Raw genomic sequence first — 12665 nt, forward strand, 5'->3', positions numbered from 1 at the left:
CTACTCATGCTCTGCAAATAACAACTTTAGGTTTGTTCACTCAAATAGGAGAGGTAAATCAAAGAACAGTTTTGTTTGCAGTCAGCCTGAAATGAACCTTTTTCTTTTTTCCCTTCAGTTTTCTCAGCAAAGCATAAAATGAAAAAACAAGCAGAATTTCCTTTCCTGAGTTTAAAAGAACATTTCTGTTCCTGTCCCTGAGGTAAAAGGTTAGCTTGCTCAGCCTCAAAATGGGAAATAAACAGCAATACTTTTGGCTTAGGCATTGTCCAAATAAAATGTTTTGAATGCTTCATTTCTTCCCACTCACGCAAAAAGGTTTGCAACATTTATAAGCGTTCACAAATAGCTTAATGCTGGGATGCCCCTCACCTAATAAGCCAAGTGACTATAAGGTTCCTGTCCCTCCCTCTAGCCCTCCTGCACCCCGCTGGGCTGCCTCCCCCTTCCAGCCTGCTGCTGAGGGCTCACACAGCAGCAACACCCAGAGCACTCATGCCCCATACCTCGAGGGATCCTCCTGGGGCGAGAAGGGGCCGCTGAGCTCAATGACATTGAGTTTGTTCTCAAACACACCATAGCTGAGGGTGACCTACAAAGCAGTGGTGAGAATGGAGTAGGGAGAATGAGATGAGTTCAGGAGCAAGGAATTTGCTGTGGCTGACAAAAACTCCCATTCTAGCTCTTTCTCTGCTGGCTTAGCCTCTGCCTTCCACATCTCTCCTGACTTCCTTCCCATGATGGTCCACCCTCCTAGTCCTTTGCAAGGCAGAGAGAGTGCCATGTCAAAGGTCCTTTCCCAATCAATCATCATTTCTGCTTGTCCTTGTGCCACATTCTCCCAGGGATGCCCTCAATCCTCCCATCACTCCCCCTACGTGTGCTCCCCACCACTGATCCCAGGGCACTGTGACTGGCAACTGCGCTGCAGGCAACATCTGCTCCTTATTTCAAAGATGCATTTGTCAGGAAAGCCTCCCCAGAAGAGCAGATGGTTGATTCAATGCACATCACTGCCATCAGTGGAACAACGTGCCTGCAAGCTTCCTTCCACTCCTCATTCCTCACACACCTCCCTCTTGCTTCCTCTCCCCTCCTCACCTGCTGCAGGAGCTGAGAGGTGGGGATGAGCTACAGGTTCTCCAGGTGGGAGTGGAAGAGTGCATTGGGAATCAGCTGCCTACCGACTTTGCACTCGATGATGTAACCCACGGTGCAGTCATCCGGCAGGCGGATGAGCTCGGAAGTGCTCAGGAAGTTCCTGCCACTTGAAGAGAGTAAGGCTCCATGGGTTAGGAAAAGGGTAGGGGCAGAAGTAGGCATTCACTTGGGCAGGAGATTACTGAAAACCAGAGTAAATTCTGTAACTAGGCAAGAAACCCCTGAGTTCTGCCTGCACGTACTCAGGAACAGGCTTGCTCTTTCACCATTCCCAGCCATGCTGACCCCGATACATAATCCAGGTCCTTGGGAAGCTGATGCAGAGAGCTGACAGACATCTCTGAGTCACTTCTCCACATGTTTGATGAAGTGCACTGAGGGGCCTGGGGGGTCTGGGGACACCCCTGGGGAGTCAGACAAGCCATCACAAGCGAAACAGTGGGAGCACATGGCCAGATCCAGGGAGAAGTAAAAACAGGACATGCAGCTTGGATAAGCCATCTACTGCAATGTAACACCACATACTTGGCCACCTTCTGATGACAGTCTAAACCCAATTTTAAGGCTTCTGGAATTGGAATTATTTACACAGTATGAAGTGCTGTCCACTACAACAACCCCAAGAAAACTGAAATGTGTTTTAAGCACTTTAAAAACAGTAGTGGGAGACTTTATGTCAGGTTAGGCATAGTCCATCTGTGCCACTTTGACTTTACCCCAGATCACAGATCATCCTCTTGACTGGGTCTCCATAAAACACTTATAATGGCATTTCACTAAAGCAGCCACCTGGTGGGGATCAGATCTGTCCTTCTGGGAATGCTCAGATCTGGGTAAGGCTGGTTAAGGCACAGCCAATGCCCACCAGTGTACGTGCCTGTGGTATAACCTAGGGCATCATCTTGTTCTAGGCTGGGATAACACGACCTTGGGACCTTCCTCTGTTCTCCAAGCATCAAGCTGAGGAATGACAGTGGACACCTGAGAAACCAAAGAGGGCATGGGGTGAGGGAACAGAAAATTAGCTCAGGAGGGAGGTACGGAAAGCTGGAAAGAGGCAGATGAAAGGGAGATGAGATAGGCAGATGGAAAGCTGAGATAGTCAGACAGATAGTCAGACGAAGCTGAAAGGGATGGGAAGGAGTGAGGGGCGTAACCAAGGGCCTTAAGGAGAGGGGAGAGAGGAGTGCATCATCCTGTGACCGTGTTTACTGATGTGCCTGCTCTTGCCGGTTTTCAAACAGTTGGCAGACCCACCCGCTACATCCTTCCTGCAGTCTCACATCTTGCAGACATGCAGCACGTGGCACTCTGCACCTCTGCAAACACCACATGCACAAATCCAGGTCTGACACAGCCAGGAATTAATGTGCAGCCATGTTGCTCATCCCCAAAGGCTCCCACACTCCCCAGCTCACCTGGCCCAGGGCACCATCTTCCTTGCCAGCTTGCGGCTGATGCAGAAGCCAGCCCCTCCTGTGGCAAACCAGAAGTGCACAGATTTCTGGAGAGAACCAGAGAAAATCAATGGCAGAGGCTCAGACTATACCATACTCCCAGAGCTGGGAATGCTGGAAACCCGGCTTTGATGGCAGGACAAACACAGCCCCGTGACTGCTGCCCAGAGGAAGGACTTGCTAGCAGTACAGCATGGATTTTCACTTCCTCATAACTGGAACAGCCAGTTGCTCCTGCTGGCAGCAACAGGTGGGGTGCCTAGGGCAGGCTTTTGTCCTGTCAGACATGTACCCAAAGGAGAGCAGCAACGTGGGACTCTGCCCCTTGGATGATCAAATTTAGTCAACACCTACAGCCATGTTTAGACAAGATGGCAAGTTTTCAGCTGTTGCCATTCCTCTTGGGACCTGTCTCTCCTTGCAATACAGTGCTGGTTTTGGCTGGAGTAGAGTTAAGTTTTTTCACAGTGGCTGGTGTGGGTTGTGTTTTGGATTTGTGCTGAATACAACTTGACAATACAGAGATGTTTTTGTTATTGCTAAGCAGGGTTTACACAACAGCCAAGGCCTTTTTTGCTTTCCTACTGCCACACTTGTGAGGAAACTGGGGGTGCAAGGGAGATTGTGAGGAAACACTGCCAGGACTGGTGACCCCAACCGACCAAAGGGATTTTCCAGACCATATGACACCATGCTTAGTATATAAAGTGTGGGAAGAAGGAGGAAGGGGTGGGACATTTCGAGTGATGGTGTTTGTCTTCCCAAGTCACCATTACACGTGATGGGGCCCTGCTCTCCTGGAGGTGGCTGAACACCTGCCTGCCCGTGGGAAGCAGTGATTTAATTCCTTGTTTTACTTTGCTTGCGTACATGGCTTTTGCTTTCCCTGTCTTTATCTCAACCCACGAGCTTTCTACCTTTTGCCCTTTCAATTCTCTCCCCACTCCCTCTGGTGGGAGAGTAAGTGAGCAGCTGCATGGGGCTTGGCTGATGGCTGGGGTTAAACCGGACAAATGTGAGCCAGAGCACCAAAACAACCCATTGCCCCCACCCCACCACCACTGCCACAGGCTGTACCGTCTGGTTGTTTGGCAGCGTTTCGGAGGCCCAGATGGGTCGGTTCAGGCTGGGTTTTCCCAGGTAAACATCCCACGTCTCCGCATAGGAGGACAAGAGCTTCAGGAGCGCCCGAGGGTTCAGGTAGTTGTCATCATCCAAGTGGCAAAACCAGCTGGGGCAGACAGGAAGACACAAGAAGCTTGCAGTAAGGAGGGTGCCTTTTGCTCTCGGGGGTCCCCCCACGGCAGCCCTGCCTCACCTCAGGCCGCTGGCCAGGAAGGCGTCGAACTCTGCAGCCATCTTGCAGGACAGGGCCAGGTGGCTGTGCTCGGCAGAGCAGTTGGTGAAGATCACATGGCCACCTGCCAGAGGAGGGAAAGCTCAGAGCCAGCGCACTTTGCACGGTCACAGGGAGGACATCTGGGCAGGAGGCAAGGGGTTTGTTCACAGACAGTCTCCTCATGGCTCCCCAGAAGGCATCCAAGCCCATGGAGACACGGGTTCCACTCCTACCCTTACCAGGAAATGAAACATGGACAGAGCCAAGCAACTTGGCCAAGACTAGGACGCCTGCCATCCACATTTCCACCCTGCCCACTGCCAACCATGATGCAGAGATTGAGGGGCTCTGTCATGTGCTGCTTCTACCCATGGATGCTTTAAAGCAGACAGCACCCTGCCTCCAGTCGGCTGCATGCCCTGGGGTAAGCCAACCACACCAAATCATCACCATCACAGGACACAGCAAAGGATGTGTTTCAATGGGGAGTGCTGGCGCAGGACAGCCAGCCCTCACACCAGATCCCCTCTCAAGGCCAGGACAGTTCAGGGGCTGAAGGTGGTGTCATAGGATAGGTCATTACCCATTCTCTTTTTCAAGGCACCATCTTCTTCATCAGTGAAGATGTAGGTCTGGGGAAACAATGAAAAGAGATTACTCTCAGGGATGGAGCTGGTGATTTTCCTGGTTGCCCACTTCTTCCTCCCACAGCTGGACACACTTGACATGGTTACCCCACTCCATCCTCTGCTGCTGTACCCACTCCCAGGCAGCAGATGAACAGAAGGACGGCTGTGCTCCTCCTTCCTGCAGGGCACAACCATCAGTACTTGTATGGCTTTATTTTCACCCCCATGCCACTGCCTTGGGAACAGGGGACCCATGACACTGAGCGAGGGGGCGAGGTAACCCTGGATTAGGTGTCAGTGGTAGAAAAATTAAAGCATTGTGGTTAAATGATGCTTGGGGTAAAAGAACATCTGCTTGTGTGTGAAGTGTGCACAGCCCCCTGCCACTTTCCGCCCCCTCCTCCTCCTCCTCTTCCACTCCCAGGCTTCTCTAATCCCCCTTGCTGCCATTATGTGGCACATCTCCCCCTCTTCAGAGCCAGGCAAGGATCAGAGCTGGTGGAGAAAAGCTTTCCTCAGGCAGAAAATGAGCTTTCATGAAATGAAAAAGGAGTCGCGAGCCATAAACAGTCTCCCCACCAGCTGCCCACAGGCTGGTTAAACACAGCACCTGCGCAGGCACAAAGGGAACAAGGCAGGCAGACAACAGCTCCAGGAGCCATCACTGCTCCCAAAGGCTCTGGCAGGGAGACACGAGTCTCTACATCTCCCCCCACCCAGTATTTGGGAGATATACCCCTATCTAGAGGACACAGCAGGAGAAATGTCGTGTACGTGAAAATAAGGCAGTGAAGGACCCTCAGAGATACCTGGCTGAAGCAGAGACAGCAGGATGGTTTCCTTATCTCAGATGGATGAGCTACAGCGCTCAGTGAATTACCCTCGCAGAGCTGAGCTGCAGCAATGGAGCAGGCACACATTCCTACCCCGCCCCACCAGTGAAGTCTCCCAGTTAAAACCACTTCCAAGGGGATCATGTGACAAGCAGCAATTAGCCAAGTCTCAGGTAAAGGAACTGCTCTGGGTCAGCGGACCATATCACAACCTTCAGGCAAGGCAGAGATTGTCAGCAGCACGGGATTTCCCTTGCCAGCATGTCAGAGTCAGAAATTTCCACTATGGCAAATATTTTCATCTTAAGAAAAGCAAAATCTGAAGCCGTTGAAACTTTCTGACATTTAAAAAAAAATCCCAAGAAATATTGTTGCTGGAAATTACTTGCTTACAGATATAAAACCAACTTGATATCACGTGTCTAACAAACATCACATTTGATTGACTTAAAATAGCAAGATGCATCTTTTCCAAAGTTTATACTTGTAAAAATATTCTGAGGTTCCCAATTTTCTCTTGATGCAATATGAGAAATGTTAGTGTTTTTTCTGCAGACATCCAACATGTTCCTGTGGAACCCAAGGATGAAAGTACACTGTCACCACAGGCAGCACCAGACTGTCCAAAATAACTGGGAAAAGGAAAATATGAGTGTGGGGACCAGGCAAGTCCAATTTTTCTGGCACTTTCAAACTCTGATCTCCATGGCACATCTGGCTGTGCTCAAGAAGTGCAAAAGATCACAACAGCACATGCAGCGGCCTCCATCCTCATCTCACCATCCCTCACATACCTGAGGGTGGGAAACCTGGCACAGCAGTTGCTGCCAGAGATGAAGCACAGAAAGTATCTCTCCATTCTGGAGTGGAGAAGACGTCTGTGTAGGAAAGGATGTCTGCTGGACAGCAGTGCGAGCAGTGATATGGAGCCACTGTGTCAAACAGCTTTTTTCTGGCACCTCTTCATGAACAGAAGAGCCCAGGCAATGGATAAACACTGGACTTTGAGACCTCCTCACCCCAAATTGGGGAAATAGCCTAGCAATAAAAAAATAGGAAAAGGGAATAAAGATGTGGAACCTGACAATCCAGGGCCATGTTCATCGCCTAAGCTCCCAAAGTATATTTCCCTATAAAGAAACCCTCTCCAAAATGCTAACGCATCAGAGGATTACTGTTGTGTCCTGCACAGACAACAGATTGAAAATCTGAGGTGCGTTCACATCACTGAAAATCTGAAAGCCAATTCAGGATGGGCCATTCAAAGGTTTCCTTCCAATTGGCTGGATGTGTGGGCTTCTAAAAGGAGGGGAAGTGCTAAAAATAGTTCACGTTACCAAACCACACCAGAAAGCTCGACTTATCTCCATCAAAACTACTGGGGCCAGGAGTGTAAGTCACTCCAAGATTCTGCCCAGCTAAATAATCATCAGAACCCACACTTGTATTTAGATTAAGCTTTTGCTGAGGAAAAGGCCTTTCACAAAACTGGCTTTCACATCAATCTCCAGTTTGTCATGGATCAGTTCTCATGAGGCAGAGCATGGTCCAGCAAAGAGTGCCCATCTCACACTTCCCCATCTCTCACCAACTGCATGTCTTCAGATTAAACAGAGCATTTTCAGATTAAACAGAGGTATTTTCTACCCCAACAGAGTCCAACACAGAGGATTTTTAATTCAGCTCCCATACAGTCTGTCCTTGCCATCAAAACCGCAGCTGTTCCTGCCTCCTGTTACAGTCACCTAAGCCTGACCTGGGAGGTCTGGGTTGCTTCCTCCAGGAGGAAAGCATGCAGGTATCCAGCTCTGAAGCCAAGCTAGGCATCAGCAACACAGCCAGCTGGTATAATTTCCCTGCTGGCTGCTGGTGGAGAAACACTCACTGAATTGGTCTCTGGCCATGATTAAGGGCAAGTGAGACAGTAAGATGCTGGACCAGCCCTAGGAGAAGGCAGCCTCTGCACATCAGGACTTCTGAGACCTACATTTCTCCAGGACTGATTCCTAAAGCCTGTCTCTCCATAAGGACTCAATAATAGGAGGTCTGGTGCACTATTCCTGTCCCCACAACAACTGAATGTCCTTTGCAAATTGAAAGTTGTCTCTTTTTTTGCTAAGAGAGGTTTTCTATATTGTCAAATTTTCAAAACTAACCCTTTCCTGTAAACTTAAAAAAAAAAAACCCTTAAGCAGGAATATATTAAAAAAAAAAAGTTTTTGACTTTCATGTACTTCTCTTTACCTCCCTTCCTGCTCCCACTCCCTTCCCTCAAAGCCATTTCATAAAAAAGAAGAAGAAAAACACAGAAAATTGAGGAGGGGGAAGGAAAATATCGAGCTTGCAACAAAAATTGACAATACTGAAAAAACTCTGTTTAAAAATGAGTGACACTCCCGTTCTACCCCTTCCTTCCTATTTTTCTGCTCAGTCTGTGTAGAGTTCTGGAGGCTGGCAGCAGCATGGAAAATTCAGCACCTCTTCCAAGGTTTGGATATCACTTGCATTCCAGAGGGGATCAGATGAGTCTGGGGAGCTAGTACCTAATTCCTCTCATCAGCAGAATGGCCAGGCACTGATTTGTCAAACAAAGGAGGGACAGGTGAATTCCTCCTTAAAAACCCTCTGGGAAGGCCCCCCCATGAGCAATATCCTAATGCCAGTGCAGCCACTGGTTGGGTTTGGTTTCTCCAAGGAGCTGCTGGGCTGGAGCTGGCTGGAGAGAAGCGCATCTGCAGGAGGGAGCAGGGCATCTCAGACGCTGAGAGGGACACGCAGCCAGGAGAGGAAGCGTGCTCAAAATAGGACATGGCTTCCTGTGACGACCGCAGCAGACCAGACAGTTGCAGCACCATGAAGTGGAAAACCAACCTTACCCAGAAAACCCCGCAGTGCTTCAGGCGCTCTCCTACCCAGCACCTCCGCCCCCGTCCCCCTTCCTCGCTGGGGCCTGAATTTGCCTCACAGGCACCCATCACACACAGGCAGAGGCAAAAAAAACCACCCTTCAGGGCAGCCACAGGATTTCTTATTTCTTGAGGAGCAGCTCTGCGAGGGAGGAAAAAGCACCAGGGCTTTGGGGAGTACTGCTGCCCACCAGTAATCCAGCCTGCACAGCACCACTAATGTGGTGCCCCACATCAGTTTCTCCAGCAGGAAGGAAACTCTCCAAACTGTTTTAGCAAAGGATGGAAACATTGGGTCCCCAGTTTAAAAAAAGGAAAAAATAAAAAGTCAAAAATACGCCCGCATTACTTCAAGATCATGCACATGAAAGCATCTGCCCAAGAAGTATGGACTGTGCTGATATGCTGGGGGGTGAGCAGGGCTAACTACAGGAGGTCCTCCAGGAGCCTGCCTGCCTTGTTCTTTTGCCCACTGCACTGCACCTCTCCAGGGCAATGGGTGCCCAGGCACAGTGTAGGCATCCTGACAAAGGGCCAGGGGAGCCTGTCAGTTCCAAACCCAACAAACTCATGGCACTAGGAGAAATGGAAAGCCACCATTTCATACAGACACAGGATGGTCTGTGCACTCAGTCTGGTATGGCATCTTCACCAGCCTTTCCCAGGAAGCAGCTACCGATGAAACATTTTGCTGAATAGCATCTCCCTTTGAATGTGAAGTGTGAAATAGAGAAAATGAGACAAAGTACTGAGGGGCACTACAGTGCCCAGCCTCCCCTTCCCCTAGTTTTTATCCCCTTGCCCAGACACCCCATGCCTACCCCATTACTAACACCTTCTCTCCAGTCAGAATCCACACACTCACCTGTTCGCTGGCCTGGGATATCCAGGTGTCCAGGAGCAGCTCCATCCTGCTCTGGTGAAACCTCTTGGTTGTTTTCACAGCTATGAAAATGTCCCCAAGCGTCAGGCTTCCCTCAGTCCTGTACACCCACGGCGCATGGAGTCTGAGGTCCTTCTTCCCCCTGCCAGCAGCTCCCTCTGGGCTCCCTTCGCTCTGTTGCTCTGGCTTCTCCAGCATCCCCTCCCCGATCCCTGGGTACTGAGCTGCTTCCCGAGCCCCACGGTGCCGCATGGAGAGGAGAGCCACGCTGGCAAGGAAGACTGCGGCCCCAGAGACACCGCGGATGAGCCGACGGCCCATGGCCCCCAAACCGCTCCTGCCGCAGCCCGTATCCTACTGAGCCAGGACAAGCTCTGCCCGCACCTCCGCGTGACACTGACTGCTCTTCTCGAAGCTTCCAAGGGGACAAGCTTAGTCAAGAGCAAGGTCTGAACAGATGTGGCCAAGGAACAGGGTGGCCAAAGACCAGGAAGCCAAAGACTCGGCAGAGCTGAAGGATCCCGCTGAAGCAGAGGGGATTTTCAGACTACGGAGAGCTCAAAGACCCAGCGAGGCAGGGACACACGACTGGAAAACACTCCGAGGCGACGGCACGTGGCTGGCACAGCCTGCCAGGAGGAAAGCCAGCATCCCAGGCTGGGTGTCGAGGGGGAGGCAAAGGACATCAGAGCCACGAGTGGGAAGTCCGGAGCGAAGGCATCAGAAGCCACCAGCGCACAGAGGCGAGCCAGCGGCTCGGGCAGCGTGCGGCCAGGCTGCCCGGCACCTGCTCCCTCCCGCAGCCCCGCTCCTGGCAGCCCCGGCCCCGCCAGCCCCGGCCCCGCCAGCCCCGGCTCCTGCCAACCCCGGCCCCGCCAGCCCCGGTCCCGCCTCCGGGCACGGGGCGGGGCGCCAGCCCCGGGAGGAAGGATGGAGAAGGGGGAGGCCTGCGTCTGACAGCGGGTTAGGCTCACCAGGGCATCCCCGCGCTGGGAGACCCTCAAGGTGACAAACTGGGAGGACAAACCTGTTGCTTGACTGATGTCCCCGCTTCTCTGTGACAGCCCTGCTCATGCCGGTGCTCTTGAGAGAGGAGGGGACGGTGACACTGATGTGGGCTCTGATGAAGTTAATGTGCGGGGTCCTGTGTGGTTCTTGCGAAGAACTATTTATCCCCCCGAACTCCCTCAGCCCCATACTTTTCTGGGTTGCTGCCCCTGCCTTTTAGTCCCAGCTTGCCTCCAAAGCAGGATCATGTGTTCCCTGCTGTCCCTCCTGCTGCCACACCCGAGTCTCAAGCTGGGGTGTGACCCCCCACTTCTGATATCCATCTCCCTAAACCATGACTCTGCTTCAGAAGGTCCCTTTTCCTCTGTCTCCAGCCCTGCAACCCCCACCAGGATATCCAAGGACATTCTACTGCCCAGGTGGCAGCAGAACCAGTGACACTCACAGGAAGAGGTGCAGCAGCAACCAAAAGCATGAGGAAGGGTGTACTGCCTCCCTTCCAGCTGTAGAATCACAGAATGACTTGGGTTGGAAGGAACCTTAAAGGTCATCCAGTTCCAAGCCCATGGCCACGGGCAGGGACACCTTCCACTAGACCAGGTTGTTTTAGAGCCCCATCAAACCTGGCCTTGAACACTTCTGGGGGAGCACAGGGTCGGGGTGCAGTGTCACTGCTGAGTTTATATCCCACCCAGGGCCTTGCCCCCTGCAGCAGGGCTGAGCTCATCCGTTTGTCCCTTGTGGCTTTCGTGCTGTCCAAGATGTCGCTTCCCTTTCCCTGGGAAAGGAAAGGGAATGTCCTCTCTCTGTGGACACCCTCAGAGACCTGCAGGCACAGCAGCACAGTGGCACCCCCAGCTCCTTTCTCACGCCCCACCTTCACCACTGGTTTCTCCTGAGCCACCTTTACTTCCAGCCTTCTGGGTGCCAGCAAGGGTTAGGGATATCAGAGGATAGAGACAAGGACAGAGACCACCATGGAAGGGAAATTTTGGGGTCAGCACCACAGATTGCTGCATGCTTTTGCTGGTTCAGTTAGACACGGGGTAGGTGACCATGCAGTCCCCTTCCCACTACCTGCAGGCTACTTTATAGAGTAGCCAGAGACATCCAGAGGGACAACCAGCCCAGGAGGGGGGTTGATATCCATGCCCCCATCTCAGCTTCCCTGTGCAGCAAGCGTGGGGACAGCAGGATGGTAGTGCTCTACATAAGCTGCCGAAATCAGAGCGCCTCCTCGGGGAGCTACAAGCTGTGGGCATCCAATCTCAGCATACCAAAAAAATAAAAATAAAAAGTAATAAGTTGGGGCCCTGGAAAATTGGCGGGGGTGTGGAATGGCTCCATGTGGAAAAGGACACCCCGCCCCATGCACATGTCAGATCATGGGACCTTAGAAGAGAGAGGCAGGGCAGCCTGCCAGGGTCCCTCTGTTCCACACTCCCACCGTGTGTCCAGCCACAGGCACTTCCCAGGCACACAGGGAAGACCTTCCTGTGGGGCTAAACCCATTGCTCAGTTTCTCCACATCTCAGACACAGTTTTGCTCTGCCCATGTCCCTGGCTACAACTTTTTACTTTTGTAAGGAAGAAACCACTGAATCCACTTCTCTTTCCTCCTCCCCTGTACTTCTCCAAGTCTCAAAGACTCCTGCCTTCCCCTGAAGCAAGAACATCTCCAGAGCATCTCCCATATCCCTTTGGAGAGTCCCTGCAGGTTTTATTTTTAGATTCTTTTGAATACTGATGCTTTCTTATACTGATTTGGGGCACGGGGGGAATCATTCACCTTCAGGCCTTACATTACTGCAGGGATGTGAACCTGGTGTGACTGGGATTGCTCACATGGCTGGCCAATGCTCCTGAACCAGAAATTAACGTCCCTGAGTGCTCCAGCCACATGCCAGCAGCCTCAGGCACCTGTAAAGGAAGCTTCTATAGCTCCAAGGCATCCTGCAGCACCTCCCAGCTCTGGCTTAGGAGATCATTTGGGAGGCACAGGTGGGGCACAGGCAGGGCCCCGTACTGATGGCTCCAGAAGACATTACAAATACAATTCAAAGCTACCTCATACACACCATGGTGCCAGGAAATTCTGCTGGGGCAGCGGTCCACTGTGGACTTCCCAAGGTGACACATGTGCCACCTCAACAACCCCCTCCTGGAGAGAGAAATCCTGCTCTCAGTGACTCTTTACAGGGGTTTGCACAAGGCTGTTACAGCTGGTAATTGGTGCCCAGGGCTGCTAATTGCATTGTGCCTGTTACCTAACCTGTGACTCATTCCTCCAAGCAGCAGCCACCCCCTAGGAGGTAAAACAAAAGGTGGGCTGGGGTGTGCAGGGCAGAGAGGGTCATTTATGTTTGCCTTGGAGCCCTCTGCTCCACTTCTCTCCCATGTCCATAACAGGTTAAAGCTGGACTTTGAAAGCCTCAGGGGAGAGAAGCTG

General features: G+C 51.8%; 1 protein-coding gene across 1 annotated transcript; it reads right to left on the bottom strand.

Annotated features, from left to right (window-relative positions):
- Nucleotides 1-504: 504 nt before the first annotated feature.
- On the bottom strand, nucleotides 505-10020 carry MFNG (MFNG O-fucosylpeptide 3-beta-N-acetylglucosaminyltransferase). The gene is made up of 7 exons (XM_041481589.1): nucleotides 9191-10020; nucleotides 4541-4589; nucleotides 3937-4039; nucleotides 3696-3849; nucleotides 2580-2665; nucleotides 1102-1267; nucleotides 505-592 (listed from the first exon to the last, which is right to left on the bottom strand). The coding sequence occupies exons 1-6, from the start codon at nucleotides 9527-9529 to the stop codon at nucleotides 1132-1134; spliced, it is 867 nt and encodes a 288-aa protein (XP_041337523.1). The 5' UTR covers nucleotides 9530-10020; the 3' UTR covers nucleotides 505-592; nucleotides 1102-1131.
- Nucleotides 10021-12665: the final 2645 nt, after the last annotated feature.

The sequence above is a fragment of the Pyrgilauda ruficollis genome, unplaced genomic scaffold (assembly GCF_017590135.1).
Source record: "Pyrgilauda ruficollis isolate IOZ18807 unplaced genomic scaffold, ASM1759013v1 scaffold56, whole genome shotgun sequence".
In the NCBI taxonomy this organism is placed as follows: domain Eukaryota; kingdom Metazoa; phylum Chordata; class Aves; order Passeriformes; family Passeridae; genus Pyrgilauda; species Pyrgilauda ruficollis.